We start from the raw sequence: 22,506 nt of genomic DNA, 5'->3' as shown, positions 1-22,506 counted from the left end.
CCTTCAAAACATCTTTTTTTTAATTGGTATATTAATTAATAAAAATAAATATGTAAACTAGATACCATTCTAAGAAATTTTATTCAGAACTAAATTTAAGGATAAATATTTATTATTATTCTATTTCTATCTGTGAGGAAGATTAAGAAAAACTGTTGATTTTACAAGGAATGAAAATACTATTTTAATTACCTAATAAGTATAAAAGAAATATTGTATCATATAAACTGAAATAAATATAGTACATATTTAATAAAACTAATTCCTATTCATGTATGAAATCTTTGACTTGCTTTTCATCCTTCAAATCATAATTTTTCCTCTTATAAAAAAAGTATATTAATGAAGAGAAATAAATATATAGACTAGATACGATTTGGACAAAATATGATGTTGACCTACATTTTAGGATGAATATTTATTATTCTTTCTTTCTATCTTCAATGCTAATTAGGAAAAAATATTAATTACACAATAAATTAGAAGGTAAAAGAAATACAATTTTGATTATCTAATAAGTTTAACCATAAAAGGTAAATTTGTTGAAATTTTAGTAACAAAATCCAAATATGACCTGAATTTTATGACTTGATTTTTGTTCAAAGTACTTGTGAACTATAAATACAGTGTTATTCTTTCAAACACTTTCAACTACTTTAAGACTCATTCTCTTATCTTTCCTTGTATTAGCCCAAGCCTTTTTTCTCTTTGGATGAGTTTTTTGTTAAGAGGAAAAAGGAAACTATACTTGCAATCAACAACATGCCGATCAAATGGTAACGATTTTGAATTCATTAGAAACATAACATTTTTGAAAGATTTTGGTGTGTATGTTTAAGTGTACAGTTTGTTACTTTGTTTGTTGTTAGGATTTTGCATTGGCAAGCAAATGCAGGAACAACAATCAATAGTCAAATACTGATAAAAGTAGCTAATTGTGCTGAGAGCATTAATGGTGTTAAAGAAGGAAGATGGAAAAATACTTTTACCTTTTATAAGCCCATACTCAAAGGTATTTCATTCCTTATTAAATCAGGTTTGTAAACATTATATAAAGGAATGACCTTTTTTTCCCTCTCGATGCATTATAAAGAATGAATTTCGGAAGTTTTTCTCCTTTGTAAGTAATCTATAAAAAAGTGAAGAAGTATTGAAATAATTTGGGTCAAGAATAGATCTAAATGTAAGATAATCTATATATCTCGCATTTCTAACTTACACATCATGTCATTTTTAAGAGTATTTTTGTGGCCATATACGAGATTTGATTGTTGATTGATTAATTTTTTCTTTTACAAGAACAAGCAAATGCATCGGAATTTCCCCAAAATTTTTTGGGGGTTTCACTTCAAGAACAACCCGACAAGTTTTACATGGCAATTAGTAGGCAACGACTGGTTGTGGAAGCAGAGTCATCAATGCAGACGATAATGGAGAACTTACAATCTTATAGAATGAAGCTTGCTGTTAATTGTGAGGTTTGTATTATTGAGATATGCAAATTATTGTTCTTATTATAATTGGATGATATACTTATGTAGAACCATCAAGATTTTTGACTTCCCAAATACTCATTAAAATATTTGACTGATATAGGGGCTTCAATATCGACTTGGTGACTTCCGGCTTCGAGTAGGCAAAGTTGTTCCAATAAATTCTGAGAACTTGAGGGGAATAGTTATGGAGGTATGCAAATACTTTTAGAGATTTATTCTCAGTTGAAGCTTTTTATGTGGTTAAGCCTTTTTAAAAAAACATAGCTATGTTGTAATATATTATGTTTTGTTTACTCTTCACGGAGAGGAATTCAATTCTTGTACTTTACCTAATTAAAAAAATAAATACTATTATGAGCATGCTTGCCTCATAAGATGTTTGTTTCTTTTGTAGATGGAGTATCTTCCGATTTCCTCATGGGAAACATCACATCTAATTATGAGTGAATTCTTCGAGATATGGAAGGAAACTCTTGAAAAAAGATCATTACCGGGTCATTTTGTGCATGTTGAACCAAATTTTTCAGAGTTTGGCCTCTCTGATCAATACACTTCACAACACACAGTTGTACAATATGCTAGCATCTTGGCTCGAATGGCAGCAACATCTAAATCGTCACAAGCAACTAGAAATTAGAATGTTTTGCTGACATTATAAGATTTTTCTTTAGCTTCAGAAATGAGTTCTTTATGTTCATTAATTAATTGGGAATATGCACATCAATAGTAAGCAATCTTAAAGCTACTATGATTTCAATTTAGAATTTATACAACCACTTTTTTTTCTTTTTAGTGGGTAATATGAATGTTAAATAATTTCTTTTGTGTGAAAAATTGTACTTAAGATTATATAGACTTTTAAGCCCATATTGCAAGACAAGTAGGGATTTTGAAGCTTCGGAGAGTAGAACGTTTTTGGTCAAAAGGAAATATGGTATATATGTTAATATTACTTTAAAAAATTAAAGCATTTTAGATCATTCATTTAGAGAAGAATTTACGAAGAAGAAAATTTTATGCTATGAATCCTTTATCATTTTTTATACTATGAAAAATACTTTTTTCTTTCAACCATAATGTCATTACTAAAAAAAAAGGAGGCTTTAACATGCCAATGGGGAGAAAATGAGGTTTTTGAAGTATTAAGTATTTTTAGAGAAAATAGTGATAGTTTTTGAAGTTTATGTTTAATTTTTTTTAGAGAACATAGTGAGAGTTTTTGAAGTATTAAGCATTTGTTGACCAATTTATCAGTTGATAATTTTATGTTCAGTTATCTTTGAAGTTTTAGCATTATCGACACATATTAACAAAACAATAAAATCAAATATTCAATATCAATATTAGAGTATGACTAATTTCGTCCTAACAAAGACATAAATTATCATAAATATATAAATTGTAATAACATATTGCAATAACAAAAACAAAAGAAACAACATAATGTCATTCAACATTCAAACATCGAAAACTGCGTAAACTCAACATTACTCAAAACTTTCAACATAAAAAAAAAAACTAATATCGTGGAAATATTTTAATATTAAATTATATATTCATTATATTTTATACAAAATACTATGGAAATAACGTAAGTTATTACACCTGACAGAGATAGAGTTACTACACGTAATCCTTTACTTACTAGGACTAGGAATAATAATATTTTATACGAAATTGCTGATTTTGGATCAGCCATAGGGTTCGTTGCCGCGAAGATGCTCACCGAGAAGTGGGACAGATTAAAGAATATCAACGTCAGATTTGTGGTCTTGATATGCCTGATGAAGAGTTTATAGACACTGATGTTTCTAAGATGGCTATGTTAGGATTTAAGGGATTGTGAAAACATAAACAATCTAAACATTCATAAATCCTATCAATTATTCATGATCGTAGAACTATATGATTTTCACATAAATCTATTACAATAATAAATCAGTCAAGAATACATATCCGAATCAGCCATAGTGTTTTTCGAGAATCTTGACTTGAATTGAGCAAAAGTATTTTTCTTTGTTGTTCTTGAGAAGTTGTTTCTCTCTCTTGACTTACACTTTATGAATAACTTTGATGGATAAGACTATTACTTTATGGCAGAGAGAGGACCCTTTAAATAAGAGAATTTTTAACATTATTCCCACTTTCCATCATGGTGAGTAGTGGAGGTAATGAGTAGTTTTAAAACTAACAAGTAACTCCCCATTTAATGGGTAGTTGGAAGTTACTAAGTAACTTCCCCACTTCCCCACTTCTCCATACATATAAGTAATTTCCCCACTTCTCCATACATATAAGTAATTTCCCCACTTCCCCACTTCTCCACACATATTTAGGATTGAACTTATATTTATTATTAAACCAAAATATAATTAGTGGGCCATAGAAATTTACATTATCCCACTTGGCGCACGACCTTTAACTTAATGGTTTAATATGCATGTTAATTGTCATGTGCACAATGTTAAATCCAACATCATTCGTCGTTATTAAGTAAATCAACTAATATGAGTCATTGCGGTAGTTGACCATTTTATTTGGCATAGTCCCTTCCATGCACTAAAATATTAGTCTATTGCCTATAACAACCTTTCAAATACATAATGGGTCCACAATAATGCTTAGAATATCTTTATCTAATACAAAACCTATCATCGTCATTCTCAACATAACGTATACAAGAGAAAACATGTAATAACAAAAACATATATATAGTTGAGCTCAAAGTGGCATTTGCATAAACATAATAAAACCTTTACAGAAAGTCATTCATTGCTATCAATAAGACCCATTCTTACAACATGTTCAACAAATGTTTTGGGTGGTAATCCTTTCGTCAAAGGATCAACAATCATAAGCTTGGTGCTAATATGTTCAATTGTCACTTTATGTTTATGGACTTCTTCCTTAACTGAAAAGTATTTCAATTCCATATGGTTGGCACCCTTCGAATACTTATCATTTTTAGAGAAGAAGACTGCTGCAGTATTATCGCAATAAATTTTTCAGCGGCTTGGAAATACTATCGACTAGTTCAAGTCCTGAAATAAAGTTATGCAGCCAATTAGCCTGAACTGTGGCCTGAAAGCATGCCACAAACTCAGCTTCCATAGTGGATTCAGCTATAACAGACTGCTTCACACTCTTCCATGATATTGATCCTCCGGCTAACAGGAACAAATATCCAAATGTGGATTTTCTTGTATCCACACAACCATCATAATCTGAATCTGAATATCCAATCACATCAAGATGATTAGATCTTCTATAAGTGAGCATATGATCTTCAGTTCCTTGCAAGTGTCACAACACTTTCTTTGCAGCTTTCCAGTGATCCATTCTTGGATTAGTTTGATAAGGGCACAACATTCCTACAACAAAATTGATGTCTGGTCTCGTACAAGTTTGGGCATACATTACACTCCCAACTATTGATGCATAAGGAATATCATTTATTTGCTTACGTTCCAATTCATTCTTTGGACATTGATTGAGACTAAATTTATCTCCTTTCTGAATTGGAATGGGACTTGATGAGCATTTTTCCATTCTAAATCTCTCTAACACTTCATTAATATAGGCTTTCTGATACAAACCTAATAATCCTTGTGATCTATTTCTATCCCAATCACATAGGATACCTCTCCCATATCTTTCATTTCAAAATTGTTAGAGAGATATCTCTTGGTATCATGCAACAAACCAAGATCATTAGTAGCAAGCAAGATGTCATCAATGTACAAGACTAACATAATAATTTTACTCCCACTAGCCTTCAGATATATACACTGGCCAACAGTGTTTTCCTTAAATCCAAAGGTAACAATATTTTCATTAAACTTAAGATACCATGGTTGTGAAGCTTGTTTAAGTCTGTATATTGACTTCTTAAGTTTACACACCATGTGTTCCTTTCCTTTACTAGAAAACCCCTCAAGTTGATTTATATAAACTTCTTCCTCCAAATTTTCATTTAGAAAGGTTGTTTTCACATCCATTTGATATAGCTCTAACTCATAATAAGCTACTAAAGCCATTAAAATTCTGAGTGAATCTTTTTGAGTGAAACCTTTTGCAACAAGTCTGGCCTTGTGACGTTCGATGTTGCTAGTTGAGTCACGTTTGGTCTTAAAGATCCATTTACATCCAACTCTTTTGCAACCTTCTGGTAATTCACCAAGGTCCCATACTTCATTTTGTTCCATAGATTTCAACTTATATTTCAAAGCATTTATCCATATATCAGAATTATTAATTTCAATAGCTTGTGAAAATGAAACTGGATCATTATCAATTCCCAAATGAATTTCTGACTCGTGTAAATATTAGTCATCAGAAATAGCGGATCTCTTTTGTTTTTGAGATTTTCTTAATGCTACTTCTTGTGGTACATCTACTGCAGGTTCATTAATTATCGCTTCATTGAGATTAACAAGAGCATCAATTTGTTGTTCTTGTTGATTGTTAGATTGTACAACAACTTTAGGAACAACATCTTTAAAAGAAGTAAAAGGTAGAGGAACTCTTACCCTAACTTCTTTAATTTCCATTTTACGTGGTTCTTCACTCCCACTAACTTCACTATTCTAAATGAACCTAGCATTTCCAGTTTCAACTATTCTTGTACTGTGATTAGAAAAGTAAAATCTATACCCTTTTGATTTTTCTAGATAACCCATGAAGAAACCATTAATTGTTCTTGAATTCAGTTTTCTTTCTAGTGGGTTATAAACTCTAACTTATGTCAGGCAACCCCAAACATACAGGTGCCTTAACTAGGTTTCCTACCAGTCCACAGTTCAAAAAGGAGTCGTTGGAACTGATTTTCTAGGAACCCTGTTAAGTAAGTAAACATCAGTCCTTAAAGAATACATCCACAATGAAATAGGTAAAGATGAATTACTTAACATACTCCTGACCATGTCCATTAATGTACGATTACGCCTTTCTGCTACACCATTTTGTTGTGGTGTTCCAAGCATTGTTTATTGAGCACATATGCCATGCTTTTCGAGGAATTTAGCAAATGGAACTGGGTGTTGTCCATTTTCATAATATCTTCCATAATATTCACCACCTCTATCTGACCTGATTATTTTCACCTTTCTATCTAGTTGTCTTTCAACATCAGTAATAAAGACCTCTAAGGCATTTATCGCTTGAGATTTTTCATGCAAAAAATAGGCATACCCATAACGTGAAAAATCGTCAATAAATGTGATAGAATATGTTTCTTTACTGAAAGGTGCAATATCAAAAGGACCACATATATCAGTGTGTATAATTTCAAGAAGCTGTGTGCTTCTTGTGGCTCTTTTGTTTGTATGTCTTGTTTGTTTTCCTTTAATACAATCCACACAAATGTTAAGGTCTGTAAAATCCAAATTTGAAAGAATTTCATTCTTAACTAATCTTTCCAATCTTTCTTTGGATATGTGACCTAAACGTTTGTGCCATAAGAAAGCAGATTGTTCATTCACCAAACTTCGTTTGGTTCCAATATTATGATGCAGAGTTAAGAGTGTTTCGGCAAATAGATTATCAATATTTAGTTTGTATAAGTTATCACAAAGAGTACTAGTACCAATGAGATAATTATGTTTAAATAAACTAAAACATCCATTACCAAAATTAAAAGATTATCCAGTCTTATCTAACTTAGACAAAGAAACTAAATTTCTCGAAAGAAAAGGTACATAACAAGTTTCAAGTAAATCTAAGTGACGCCCAATATTAAGGATCAAATGGTAAGTCCCTATAGCTTTGACTGAAGCATTCACTCTATTCCCCATATACACATATATTTCATTATGGTTTATAGTTTGTGTTGTAAGGAATCCCTACATCGTATTAGAAACATGAACAGTACAACCAGAGTCAATCCACCAAGTATTATACAGAACTTCAATTAGATTTGATTCGAGACATGTAAAAGCACTAGGCTTATCTTTCTTCTTGAGCCATGCCTTAAATTTCAGTTAATCTTTCTGAAAGTGTCCAGATTTTCCACATAAACGATGCTTATCATTCTTGTGTTCCTTCTTACGTACTTGAGAGGCGGACTCATTAACATTATGGTGCCTTTGTTTTCCCTTAACAGGTTTCTGTCCTTTCTTTCCAGCTCCTTGATGACTTACAAAGTTGATGGAGTGGGTTCCTTGATTCTTGAGCCTTACTTCATCCTGAACCAACATTCCGTGCAATTTGTGCACGTTCCATTTGTCTTTCATGGTGTTGTAGTTCATTTGGAAAGGGCCGTACTCAGACGGTAATGAGTTGATGATGAATTTTACAAGGAAATTTTTTTCCACGTCCATTCCCAAATACTTAAGTCTTGCTGCTACATTTTCCATTTCAATGACATGCTCATGCATGGTATGTGAACAATCAAACTTCATGGTGGTCAAAGTACCCATTAGTGTCCCAACAAGAGAATTATCAGTAGTTTGAAAGGATTCTTCCACAAGTTTCAGATTTTTTTTTTTGCACTTTCAGTTTTGGGAAGAGTAGTCTTAATGTTGCCCGCAATATTCATTCGCATAAACATTATGGCTAATCCGTTAGATCGATCCCAGTGCTTATAATATGACCTTTCTTCAATACTGCTAGTTTCAGTAATAACAGTTGGCTTTTCAGTGTAAAGTGCAACATCAAGATCTAAAACTCTGAGATGGAATTTGATCTATTTGCACCAATCTGAGAAGTAAAGACCATTAAAGGTCGTAACAGGCAGAGTACGAATGAAGAGCAAATGCAGCAAATATAATATGCTCATTTGTTAATACTTTGAGTTATGATTTTTAAACATACTATCAAATTCAGAAATGGTTTATAAATTCTTAAATGTATATTGATGTCCTCCTTTGGGCGAAACATCAAACTACAACTTTAGACAAAAATGATGCTTAAATGTGAATTTAACGTAATTCAATAATTTTTAATGCGTCAATTAATAATATTCATTATCTTTGGATAAATAAATAAAACTAACGACACATCTAAATTATCTCCTTAATGTTCAATGGTTATAAAAATAAATAATCAACCTTTGGGTGATCCATAAATATCTTATAACCAAAAACTTCAATATATCCATAAGGGTTATATCGGTTACAAGCATCAAAATAATGGATAATTGAATATATGTTTATCATTATTATTTTGAATTAATTCTTCAAAGATTAGACCACTTTGATGATTAACTAATCTCATATACATAATTCCAAAATAAAATACATCATAATAGTGACTAATTATTTCCCTTAATACTAAACACCTTTATATGGCAAAAGTAGTACAATAATAAGGGATAATAACATTATGCATATGTGAATCATTATATATACAGTGATGCTATAAAGCAAAACAAATTATGGATCAACACGTCACTATTTAATTCACATGAGTTCTTTTGAAGGTTATTACTAAAAATTTGTTTTCTTAATTTAAAAGAAAAGAACAAGTGTTCTAATACAAATTCAAGTTTTCAGTGAGTGAAACTCAACTACTCAAAACATAATAATTCGAATCCGGATCAGCCATACAATTAATTCAATACCCATTATTGTTTTCAAATAAAGAAAACATTAATTGGATAGGTTCGATCTATAGTCATTAGGGCCTCCTAAAACGATCTACTAAATTCATCGAGTTGTTCCAAAGGATCAAAACGGCCAGTTATTAATGGAATTCCTTGTCGGCTCTTTGTAAAATACTCGTTTGGCCGCGGGCTTCCAAACACATCGTAAGCTAAACCTGTGCTGACAAATAACCAACCCGCAATGAATAGGGAAGGTATAGTAATGCTATGAATGACCCAGTATCGAATACTGGTAATAATATCAGCAAACGAACGTTCTCCTGTGCTTCCAGACATGCTGAGCTCCACATATTCTATTAAAAATCATTAGTTCTTAAACCTGACTCTGATACCACATGTTAGGATTTAAGGGATTGTGAAAACATAAACAATCTAAATATTCATAATTCCTATCAATTATTCATGATCGTAGAACTATATGATTTTCACATAAATCTATTACTATAATAAATCAGTTAAGAATACATACCCGAATCAGGCATAGTGTTTTTTGAGAATCTTGACTTGAATTGAGCAGAAGTCTTTTTCTTTGTTGTTCTTGAGAAGTTGTTTCTCTCTCTTGCCTTACACTTTATGAATAGTTTTGATGGTTAAGACTATTACTTTACGGCAGAGAGAGGACCCTTTAAATAAGAGAGTTTTTAACATTATTCCACTTTCCATCATGGTGAGTAGTGGAGGTAATGTGTAGTTTTAAAACTACGAAGTAACTCCCCACTTCTCCACACATATAAGTAATTTCCCCACTTCCCCACTTCTCCACACATATTTAGGATTTAACTTATATTAATTATTAAACCAAAATATAATTAGTGGGCCATAGAAATTTATAGGCTAAAGATTTTGTGATAGACGGTATGTTTTGTGATTTTACTGGTAGATTATTGAGTTTGGATGAACTAATTAGTAATCCTTTATCTAGAATGCAATTAGTACTTGTGGGAATGACTTGATCAACATCTGTAGTACTGTTAATGATAATCCTTTTGGTTATTACTGAGTTTCAGAGCATCATTTGTTTATTACAACTTGTGAGGGATCGACAACCAAAATAAGGAGGTCAATCAATTATCAAAGAGGTAACGACACAATTGAAACTTATAGAGGACATGACTCTATATAGGAAGATATATATAGAGATAGGAGATTAGAGTAGAAGGTTAATTAGCAGGATTGCTCTTAATTACTCATATATTATCTTGTAGTCCGATTTGATTTATTATATTTTTTTTTCCTTTTGCTTCAATTATAATATTATATTATATTATAATAATAATAATAATAATAATAATAATAATAATATTGTTCTCTTTTGCTTTGCTATATTTTATTTTTTATACGTAATTTTGCTATTCTTGACTCTATCGAATTCATGATGTTCTTTCAATTATTAAAAAAATTGTTCGCTCCAAAATATTATGTAATGTACATCAGCAAACCATGGATACATAGAACTATGAACACAACTGAACAAAAAGTTGGAGACGATTTGAGGTGTCTAGATGTGCATCGTCAAATTTGGAGTGTATAGTTGCAAGCTGAGGCCAAGTTTCACTTTAATGATAAAGGATTCAGGTTGTACAATCTCTAAGTATAACCTAGAATGAGCAAGTGACATAACATCTATTGCTCTTCAAATTGGATTTAGAACTAAGCTACATCTTGTACTTATACCTATGATTCCTACACTTTTTGCAAGCATCTCTAACCGTTACTCTTTCATAACACAAGGTTAGGGTTCTCATGTTTCATAATTTTTGAAAATCTAATTAGGGTAGTTTTTTTAACTTAGTTGTTGAGAAATTAGAAAACATTTAAGGTTAGAGTAAAACTACATCACTGAAATTTATCTTTTGGAACCAAAAAACTTCTAAACCCTACTCAATAAGTTTCATTGAACAAGAATATAAATAATATTGCTAGCAAGAAGGAATGCACTAAATGATTGACTGATTCACATCCAAGAGCATGAATACCAAGGTTGAAATCCCAATGAGAAAAACGTATAGGGTGAACCTTGGTGGGTAAAATATCCCAGTACCTATGATAGTGAGATATAGTACGTAGGTACTTGGTGGAATAGTCAAGGTGTGCACAAACTAACCGAACACCAATTGTTCTATTTTTTTTCAAAAATTGAACTATTGAGAAAAGCTCAAAACTAACACGAGTCGATCAATCACTTGGACAAAAAAGGAAAAAAAATCAAGAATATTTTTTTTGATATATTAAGAGAAGGGAAAACCTAACCTATGTTGAATCTGCCACTTGAGCAACAAAGGAAAAATCGTTTAAAAAATTTAATCTATTGAGAAAATACTACAACTAACTGAGTTGAATCTGTCACTTGAGAAAAAAAAAAGGTTAATCAATGAAAAAAAATGATCTATTTAGAGAAGCTCAAACTTAATCTGATTTGAATCTGTCACTTGAGAAAAAATGAAAATCAATAAAAAAAAATTATCGATTGAAAAAGCTCAAACCTAACCTGAATTGAATTTTTCACTTGAGCAACAAAGGAAAAATTAATTACAAAATGATCTATTGAGAAAAGCTCAAACCGAACTTAACAACAAAGAAAATATCAATAAAAAAGTTATCCTATTAAGAAATTCTCAGACTTAACCTGAATTGAATCATTGAGAAACATAAAAAATATCAATAATGAGTAGAGCCGTCAATAAGGTTTATGACCATTGGGCCAGTCCGACTCAACCCGTGATTTGACAGGGTTGGACTAAGTGTTTTAGACTCCATTTAAAAATAGGGCTTTTAAGCCAAGTTTTAATAAGACTGTTAGCCTCATGTGGTGTTTGAATTGTCACGATCCGAGCCTACACCCTAGATGTCGTCGGCACTCGAGAGCCATTACTGGCCCCCAAGCAAACCCTCATCTTGGCTGGCTACAAGCGGAAGACTAACTCAAGCATACATAAACTTAAAACTGAATTAAATATCAGTGAACTTTAAGAAAGTCTGAACAATACTCAAAGGAAAGTAAATACAAAAAACTTTTCAACTCTGTCTATCTATGAAGCCTCTACTATTACACAAATATATCGGGACAAGACTCACGAAATCTCAAAACTAATAACTGTAAGACAAAGGTGAAGTCCTCTGGAATATGAAAAGGCTCACCAAAACTGACTGGAATAGCACATGACCTCAACAAAGCGCCTGTTGATGATCATGAATACATGTATCTGCATCATATGATGTATGCCAAATGGCTCAGTACATGGAATGTACGAGCATGTAAGGGGAATTCTAAAGCATAAACATAGGCTTGAACTTGATAAAAAGGAAACATACTTACCTCTTCTCAACTCACTCAACTCAAGAATAAGATACTCAACCCAAAGATATGATACTCAACTCGAGATACTCAACTAATGATAAAGCAACAATAAAAATTGTAATATATGAAAGGCTTTTAAAAACAATAGACAATAACTCAGTTGTATGCAGAAATACAATAATAACTCGGTTTGTATATAAAAATACAATATAACTCTGTGGGAGATTCTATAACCGACAACCATCACTATGAGCTACGTGATGATACATCGTCTCGCCCACGCTGCCAGAACTGTCCTATACATTGCCGGGGTATAGAACCTTTCAACTAAGTGGATTCACTAGTCTATACTAAAAAGTATTAAGGAATCATATAAAAAGTATGACCCTTCTACCTACGTTGGCTACATGGTTTATGGAGACTTGAGTTATCCGAATTCGTCTTCATATCGGTGCTCAATACTACTCCCAAAATATACTAACTCATATGTTTAAAAACATAACTCTTCCTCTGGTTTGAGATAATTGCTCAAACTACATTCTTAAAAGAGGTAACTGCTCTAGAAATATCTTTTGAACTCATAACTCATTTAGAAATCTCAGTTTCTCGTTTATCAATGTAAAAATTGATACCTATGGGAATACATAGTCCCCTTATACTCTTACTCAATTCATATTTGAAAAGTCTTTAAAAAACATATCAAAATCAAATTTTAATATGATCATTGATGACTTGATGGCATAACTAGATAGCATACTGCTTAAACATTGATGGCATAACTATATACCATACTGCTTAAACATTGATGACATAACTAGATACCATACTTCTTAAACATTGATGCCATACTCGATTGTCATACTAATCATGTTTTAGAAAACTCTTTTAGAAATCAGTGTTTCCTCTCTACTTAGATGTAAAAACGTTTACTCTTGGGAATACTTAGTTCCCGTATATTCATTTTGAAAAATGAACTCAACTCTACTCTTTCTCAAACTCAAGTGCTCAAGTCTTATAACAAGTTTAAAGTGATTGCAAAAGACTTCTCAAAATAGGGTTCATGCCAAATTATGAACGTGAACGACTCAATTCAAGATTTTCAATAACCATATATATAGAACTCAATACTCGGAACTCAACAACTCCTGAACTCGAGGACTCAATGATACTACTCATCTCGTGACTGCTCGACTCATAGGGTTCATGCGAAATTATGGGCATGAACAACTCAACTCAAGGACCTTCATGGGTGACATGTAGTAGTCCCACAATTAGGAATATAGTCTCAAAAGGGTTAGGAACTCAATACTCAAGAACTTAGAACTTAAAGATACTACTCCTTTTAAAGATACTCAATTTATAGAGTTCATGCAGAATTTATGGGCATGAACGACTTGACTCAAGGGTATACATAACAATATGGACTCATGTATACAACTCTTCTCATTCTCATACTTACTTCATCAAAACACTGTTTAAGAACTCAAGTGTTGGCTTTAAAAAAAAGCATTTCAAAATTTATAACTCAAGATATGGTTCATGCTGAATTATAGACATGAACAAATCAACTCAAGGATCTCAATAAAAATATAGAAAGTCAATAATTAGGAATAGAATTTTTAAATGAACCATGAACTCAAGAACTCAAATCAACTTATATCAAGAATACTCAAATCTAGGGGTGAAATCCTAGATTTCTCTTTTACTGATTTGAAAGAAGATGTAGGGCATGAGGACGAACTAGTCCAGTACTATGACAGCCTTACATACCTGGAAGAACAAGTTTCTTGAAGAATTTTGAAAAATCTTGAAGAAGAACTTGATTAGAAACCTTGAAACCCTAGCTTGAAGGTAAATAATCAAGAAAACCTTTCTTGAGATTCTTGAATTAGTTTGTTAAAATCTCTATGCCCAAGATTTATGATTTTCATTAGTGATTCATAATTATATGGAGGAACTTGAGTTGGAAAGAATGGAATTCTTGGAGAAAAAAACCTTACCTTGAAGAAGAATCTTGAAAAGATTGAAAGAATCTTGAATGGAGTCTTCTACTTTGATTTTACCTTAAGGTTTTACCCTCGGATTTGAGAGAGAAGAGAATGATGGATTAAAAGATGAAAATATGATTGTTTTGAGTCTTTTATTAGTCAAGAACTCCGTTTAGGGTTTTCTTGGAGGTAAAAAAACAAAAATGACCCTTTTTAATGTTTTCCCGTCGGCTAATTCGTAACAACACTATATCAGGTTACTAAAATATTCATAACTTGTTACTCAGAAATTGGATTGACGCGAAATTAGTGGCGTTGGAAAGTAGATTCAAATAACTCTAATTTGATAGGTTATGGATTACATAACTCTTTATATTCTAAGAGATATGGTCGTTTGAAGTTGACCCAAGTAGAATCTTACATCAAAACGTAATCGATATGGAAACTTCAAGAACACTTATCAAGAACTCATCAAGAAATTAAATTGCTCATTATTAATGGATAGATTCGCAGAAGAAACTCTTGATTGACATGTGGGTGAACAAACCCAACACTATGGAAGCTTACATACCTCAAAGAATTTCTTGAACGAACGCTTGAAACTTTGAACTTTTTCTCCTCTTGAATCTTCTCTCTAAAACCCTAAACGCTTTTGGGGATGAATGAAAATGATTCTAATCAGTTTAGACCCTTAATTGAGTGAAATTAGCATTTAGAATAAGTGAGGTAAGGAAAAGACTAAAATACCCCTCCTATTTTCGGGTAACTTTCCTTAAATGGACAGCCTGACTTAAAAAGGGAATATCTTCCTCATACTAACTCGAAAATTAGCAAACTCGGTGGCGTTAGAAAGAGGACTCAGAGATCTTTCATTTGATATCCTGTAGCCCACCTAATTCATCCTGTACTGAAGGTTATGGTCATTATAAGTTAACCTAAAACTTAGAAGAACCTAGGAATGACTTGAATGAATTCTCTTTAATTATTTTTGGAACTCAAGGTTCTATATCTAGTGATCTTAATACTTAAGAAATTCTGAATTCCTTGGTATAATCTTACTCACAACGAAACATGGTTTGAGTCTTGGATCAAAAAACATTTTTGGGGTGTTACGTGAACAATATGGGTTGCGTCAGCACGTGGGCCAAATATAAAATGAAAATAAAATATAATACTAAAACTAACAGAAGGAGTCTAAATATAAAGTCTTAATAACGGGAGGTATTCCTTTGACTCGTGACTACGTTTCCTTCTTTGTATTAGCTCCTAAAGGCTCCATTAATTCTTGAGAGTTCCTACATGTTCTAATCACATGTCTTAATTTACAATCAAAACTAAAGTGAATTTAAGAGTAAATAGGATTATGAGTTCAGAGATATTTTAAAGCATTACCTCTTTTAGGAAGATCTTTTGAGTAATTACCTCAAATTGAGAAAGAGAATGTTTTAACATTGAGCATGAGTAAATATTTATTGGGAGTAGTATTGAGCATCGATATGGGGATGAGTTCATACAACTCACATTCCTCGTAAGCCATGTAGCCAACATGGGTAAAAGATTGTACTTTTAAATGATTTCTTATTGCTTTTAAGCATAACTTAGTGGATCCACTTAGTTGAGTTGTTTTGTACCCCAACAAGGTATAAGACAGTTCTGTCAGCGTGGGCGAGACGTTGTATCATCACTGTAACACCTCGAAAACCAAACCTGGAAAAAAAATGTAGAACTTACCCGAAGCAGTGAACCACGACATTGTTCACGAACCGTGATAGGGTCCACGGTCCATTGACTTGCCTGTGGTCATGACTTGGAAGTCACCAGGCACAGACATCAAACCACGGGCACCTTCACGCTCCGTGGTGGCGTCCGTAGAGTCGAGGTAGTACCCCTCCTAGCCATCCCCTTAGACCTCCACTCCCAAGTGAAAACAACGAGGGCCTTCATAGTCCGTGGTCCCTCACACGAGTCGTGGAGTGGTCCGTGAAGGCTATCCAGTAAGCTCACAGACCTAAACCTACAAACATCTGCCTAAGTGAGGGCCATGGGGACCTTCACGGTCCATGGTCCTCCATACGGGCCGTGTTAGGGGTTCGTGGACCAGACCCCAGAACCCCCAGCTCCTGGACCAAATCAGAGTATCATGTTATTACTTCGTTATTGCATAAATTTCAGAACCTAGCTATGTATTTCTTTAGTTCTTGAATTACACATACTAGGTCAGATATTTCAGTATTTCAGATATACATGCCTCAATCTTGAATGTATCATTATCAGTATATTAATGTGCATTCCCAGTTTGCATGTCAGTTTTGAGCTATCCAGTATATCATAGAATTCAGTCTTAATGTGTTGATCATTTAATCTATTATGAGTAGCGTAATACCGAGTTGGACTAGGGCCAGTCACCCATATATTCCCAGAACTACGAGTCACGTAGGTTGTAAGTCCCTTATGTGGACATCATTTTAGTTATCACGACAACATGCCTTTGCACCTTTGGCCGGGTGTATTGGGTCCTCTTGATGGGGCGTATACATCGAAATCCACATTTTGCTCATGTGGTTTTATTATCGGTTATTATTAGCTCCCACAATTCAGTCAGACTCCATTGCATTGACCACATGTCAGTAAAGTCAATATTCAGTCTCAGCATGTTATCATTTGGTCATTGCATTTAGTTAGTTCAGTATTCAGTAGTTATATAATGTTCAGATTATGTTCGTGCTTTATTGCTTATTCAGTTATATGTTTATTTCAGCTTTATTCTATCCTACATGCTCAGTACCTTTCAAGTACTGATGCATACTCTACGCTACATCTTCTCATGATGTAGGTTCAGGTTCTTAGCATCCAGATCACGCTTAGATCGATTCCCAATCTTCAGTTCAGCAGCATCAGTGGTGAGTCCTCATTCTTCGAGGACTAGTAACATGTTTATCTTTATCGCTTTTAGTCTTTAGTTGCAGTTTTGCTAGATCTAGTTGGGGCATGTCCCAATATTTCTAGTCAGTTTAGAGGCTTATTTCAGACATTGTTAGATTCAGCGTAGTATTTGAGTTTGATATTTCTTTTGTATTAAAACTCTCAAATTTGATATACTCAGTTTAGTATGTGGGTATTCCCCATCACTTTCATTTTCGTGATTTAGCTTCCGCATCAGTTATTATATTTCTTAGTATGTTCATGTCATGCCATCCGGGTTAGCTTGGGGTCACTTGTGATCCTAGGTCCCATGTACACGTCTCGGGGGTAGCTCGGGACTTGACAAACTTGGTATCAGAGCATTAGGTTTAAGAGTCCTAGGATGTCTGAAAAGTCGCACTATGTAGAGTCCTTGTCACGGGTGTGAAGTGTACCACATCTAATGAGAGGGAGGCTACAAAGTGTTTTAGGAAAAATCTTCATTTTCTTGTTACTCTTATCGTGCGTAAGGTATGATCTAATTTCGTTCTAACTCGACGTTTTACGTTTCAGTGATCATGCCTTCTCGCAGAGCTAACGCCAGGAATGCGAATGTCAGGAACGCAAAGTCAGCTCCTCCAGTCCCAAATCAAGAAGTTTCGAATGCAGAATTTTGGAACGCCATTAAGATGTTGCCTCAGAGTGTTGCCAACCAGAACAATCAGCGGGATCCAGTTCCGACAAATGCTAATGTTGGATCCGCTGCACCTGGAGTGCGAGATTTTGTCAGGATGAATCTGCCAAATTTCTTAGGATTGCAGGTTGGTGAGGATCTCCAAAACTTCATTGATGAGGTCAAGAAGATCTTTGAAGTGATGCAGGTAACTGGGAATGATCGGGTTGAGTTAGCATCTTACCAACTTAAAAAACATTTCTAGAAATAGAAAAGGAACATTTCTTTTAAGATTGAACCTCTTAAAAGAAAATGATAAATCCTCAAAAGTAGGAAGAAGAGGAGAATCAGAAAAGGAATCTACAATAGTAGGAAATAAATACTCATTCTCAAATAAAAAAACATTTCTAGAAACATGAAATTTGTGAGAACATGGATCATAGCAAATAAAACTTTTTTGTGAAGTACTATAACCCATAAAAGTACATTTAGTAGACTGTAAAGAAAGTTTATTGTGTTGTGAAGGAGGTAAATGCACAAAGCAAATACAACCATATGTATGAATATCACTGCAGTTAGGATTTTAATTATAGGGACGAAATATGGATACTCAAGATTTAGCACTTTAGATGGAAGTCTATTAATTAAATAGACAGTAGTAGACAAAGCTTCCATCTAGTATTTAGATGGTAGAGAGGACTCAATCAATAATGTACGAGTGACATCTAAAAGATGACATTTTTTACACTCAATAACTCCATTTTATTGTGTTGTATATCCGTAAGAGCATTGTGAGACAATTCCTTTGTCAAGAAAGACTTTTTGAATTCATAAGACATATATTCTCCACTAGAATCAGATCTTAATAATTTGATGCTCGTAGAAAACTGAGTCTCAAAGTAAGCCGAAATTGTCTTGAACATGGAGAATACCACACATTTGGATAAAAGAAAATACACCCATGTAAACCGAATATAATTATCTATGAATGTCACAAATTATTTGAAATGAGAATGAGAAATAATTGGTGAAATGCCCCTAACATCTCTATGGAATGACATCAAAACGCCTTGTAGCACGACTACCAAAATTAGGAAAATGAAGAGTTTTACTTTTGCCTAATTTAAAAGTAGAACAATCAATGGAAGCAGCTGAAAATTGATTTTTGTTTACAAATAAACTAGAATTTAATAAATGAAACAACATAACAAAAATTTAGATGTCATAGATGCTTATGCCAAACCTCAGTCTTACTAGCAGTAGAAGTACATGCAAAAGATAAAACAAGAGGAATGAAAAACTGTATAGGAAACAATGGTTCAACTTTAGGGCCCTTCGCGATTATCGTCTTCTACACTTGATCCTGCACAAACCAACCATTACGAGAAAACTGCGCATCACAATTGTTATCTACCAATTTTCTAGTTGAAATAAGACTAGTTGAGAACTTTGATGAAATAACAACATTCTTGAAAGTTGGAGTAATGTCTCCAACCTTGGTAATGGATAAATTACCACTGTTGACAATTTGTATTTGTGATGGACCTTGATACTTACGAACATGTTTTAGGGTGCTCATTTAGATGGTCATATAATTGAAAGCACCCGAATTAACAATCCAAAAATTAGATGTAACATCATTACCTTGGTATACCAGTGCTGAAAGAATGACACTATCATTTGTTGTACCATTTTAGAAGTAAGAACTTGTTCTGAAGATGAGTTATCAGTAGTGAAACTATTTATCCCAACTTTAAAAGCACTGACCCTACGATTTTTAGGGCGTGTGGGATATTCTTTGATAATGTATCCTTGTTATTTACAATAATTACAAAACTTCTTGCTACAATTGCTAGCGATATGACCATATTCCTTTGCAACTGTAGAATTGATGAGTTCTAGTCATATCCATGTCCTTTCCTTTACCTTGAGCAACAAATTCAACAATGACATCATTTTCAACATAACAAGAAAGATATTTTCTTTGGAGTTCATCACCTTACAATAAGTTCTTGATAATAAAAATAATATTCATCAATATGTAAGTTCAAACAATGAATGTGGAATGTCTACATTTTCCCATTTTTCCACACACAAAAAAAGTTCAACAGCTTATTGTCTTTGGTATTACTAATTTCTTTGATTGGTATATGCCATTCGTTCTTTTATAAAGAATTAGTTTTAATTTATAATTTTTTGACAATATTTAGGGTCTTTCAGTCATTTTAATAGTAGAACAACTTAATAGTATTTTTGCCAAACACATCAACTTTTTATTATCGGTTTCATCACCTCTATCCAAACTTGTAACAATTTATTTATAAAATTAATTTTCACACGTAATTTAAATGTTGTTAATTTATAGTTAGCTAATCCAAACAGGCTCTTTATATGATTTTGAAGCTGAATGATCATACATTAGTTGATCTGTAGTTCATCCTCATCCTGCCCGGTCGATCTTTCGCTAGCCAAGATTAAGTGAAAACTTATAAATAGACAATTAAATAAGTAATTTCTTTTAATTACAATAAAATAGTGTAACACTCCAAATGCGATAGGTCATGTGGGAAAACTATTGAATATCTTGGCTACTATACAAATTCTTATAGTTGACATTGTTGACAAATTTTACGTGTACCATTTTTCTTCTTAAAAAATAAAATCATTTTTTTAAAAAGTAACTTAAGTCGGAAATTTATAATTAAAAGCATGTAAGGTAGATACGAATTTTGGATAGAAATTATTTGACTCCTAATATAGAATTGTATTATATAAGATGAAATAAAGATAGTATATACTTTATTTTACGATAAACGATTCATATTTGTGCATGAATGTTTTGGCTTGTTTGATCCTTTCAAAACACTTTCATAGCGTTGGGTTCTTTCACCCACGTGTCAATCATGTTTGTTTCAGTGAAATTCGTTTCTAGAAAGTTGTTAATATGATGTTCTTGAATTATGTTCTTGAAGTTTGCTTTAGTCTTGAGATTTGATGGGATTGTGGAGTTCTTGATGGAACCGTGTTGAATTAAGAGTTTTTTTGAGTTAGATTCTTGTATATATATACTGGGTATTTGAATCTATAGAGGGATTAAGAAAAAGAATCGAATTTAGGCAAATTGGGGTGAGAAAATGAAGAAGAAAAAAGTCGAGCAGGTTTTGGCACGCAAGTCCACGTCGCGGACTTACTTCCATAGTGCACAAAAATAACCTCCGCATCGCGGAGAAGATGCAGACTCCTCTGTTTCAAAAATAAACTTCGCGATCAAATATTTAAATGCATCTCCACGTCGCGGACTTGTTTCCAGACATTGATTTCTTGATCGTTTCTCATGTTTAACTATCTAAAAACACTTCTAAACATCATTAGATCCTTCCTATCACCAATCACAATCCTTGAATCCATAAATTCAAATTGATGGAAAGTTAAGAGCTAAGTCTAGAGAATTCTTAGAGTCATTTCAGAAGTCTTTTGCAATATTTTAACTTTGTTTTAAGAGTTACACTTTGAGTTGAGTAAAGAGTAAGAGTAAAGTTCATTTCTTCAAAGATTATACGGGAACTAAGTATTCCCAAGAGTTAAAATGTTTTTCACATTTGAGCAAGATAGGAAACACTAATTTCCAAGAAAGCTTTTAAGCTAAGTTTTGAGTAATTATCTCAAACCAAAGAAAGAGTTTTGTTTTAAAAACATATGAGCTGAGTATATTTTGGGAGTAGTATTGAGTACCGATATGGGGACGCGAGTTCATAATAATTCAAGTCTCCATAAACCATGTAGCCATCATGGGTAGAAAAGATCAAACTTTTTAGATGATTCCTTAGTGCTTTTTAGCATAGACTAGTGGATCCACTTAGTTAAGGCGTTCTATTTGACGGCAAAGTATAGGACAATTCTGGCAGCGTGGGCAAGACGATGTATCATCACTTAGGCTCATAGTGATGGTTGTCGGTTAGAGAAACTCCAACAGTATTATATTACTTTACATGTAAACTGAGTTGTTGTTACCTTTATTTAACAAATTGAGTTGCTACTACTGTTTAAAATGACTTAGATACGTGTACCATTATTGTTGTTTTACTTTGCATTTGAGTTGAGTTATTCAAGAGTTGAGCAAAGCCAAGGTAAGTGTTCATTTCAGATTCTTTTCAATCTTATGTCTTGTTTAGCATTCCCCTCGCATACTCGTACATTTAATGTACTAATGCCATTTGTCCTGCATCATTTTATGATGCAGACACAGGTAACTAGGATCAACATCCAGCGCCTCGTTGATCCAGTTGAGCACTTAGAGTTAGTTTGTGAGCCTCAATGCTTTTTGGAGGACGCCTTTATCATTTGCTTTAGTATTTTTAGTTGTTAGGATGATCTGGGGTCTTGTCCCGACATCTCTCCTTGTTTTAGAGGCTTCATAGACAGTTAGTAGTTCAGTTGTCTTTACATTGTTATTTCTTATGTTAAGACCTGAGTTGCCTTTATGGCCAGTGAATGTTTCCATTTATACATTCTAAGTTTGAGTTATAAAGTTGTCTTTTAAATCTTCCGCT

The 22,506-nt window shown here is 33.0% G+C and overlaps 1 protein-coding gene across 1 annotated transcript; it reads left to right on the top strand.

The window, feature by feature from the left end:
- Nucleotides 1-762: 762 nt before the first annotated feature.
- On the top strand, nt 763-2,133 carry LOC125814430 (mediator of RNA polymerase II transcription subunit 20a-like). Its single transcript, XM_049493876.1, has 5 exons — nt 763-776; nt 870-1,012; nt 1,300-1,478; nt 1,597-1,686; nt 1,891-2,133. The coding sequence occupies exons 1-5, from the start codon at nt 763-765 to the stop codon at nt 2,131-2,133; spliced, it is 669 nt and encodes a 222-aa protein (XP_049349833.1).
- Nucleotides 2,134-22,506: the final 20,373 nt, after the last annotated feature.

The sequence above is a fragment of the Solanum verrucosum genome, unplaced genomic scaffold (assembly GCF_900185275.1).
Source record: "Solanum verrucosum unplaced genomic scaffold, falcon-dt-bn FXZP01000268.1, whole genome shotgun sequence".
Taxonomy (NCBI): domain Eukaryota; kingdom Viridiplantae; phylum Streptophyta; class Magnoliopsida; order Solanales; family Solanaceae; genus Solanum; species Solanum verrucosum.
Note: the sequence above shows the minus strand (reverse complement) of the source record. Positions and strands in the feature narration are given on the sequence as shown.

Excerpts from the sequence above, each read along its gene's own strand:
- LOC125814430 (XM_049493876.1), top strand. Across the intron at positions 1,013-1,299 it reads TTATAAGCCCATACTCAAAG|AACAAGCAAATGCATCGGAA; the intron begins GTATTTCATTCC and ends TTCTTTTACAAG. Across the intron at positions 1,479-1,596 it reads AGCTTGCTGTTAATTGTGAG|GGGCTTCAATATCGACTTGG; the intron begins GTTTGTATTATT and ends TGACTGATATAG.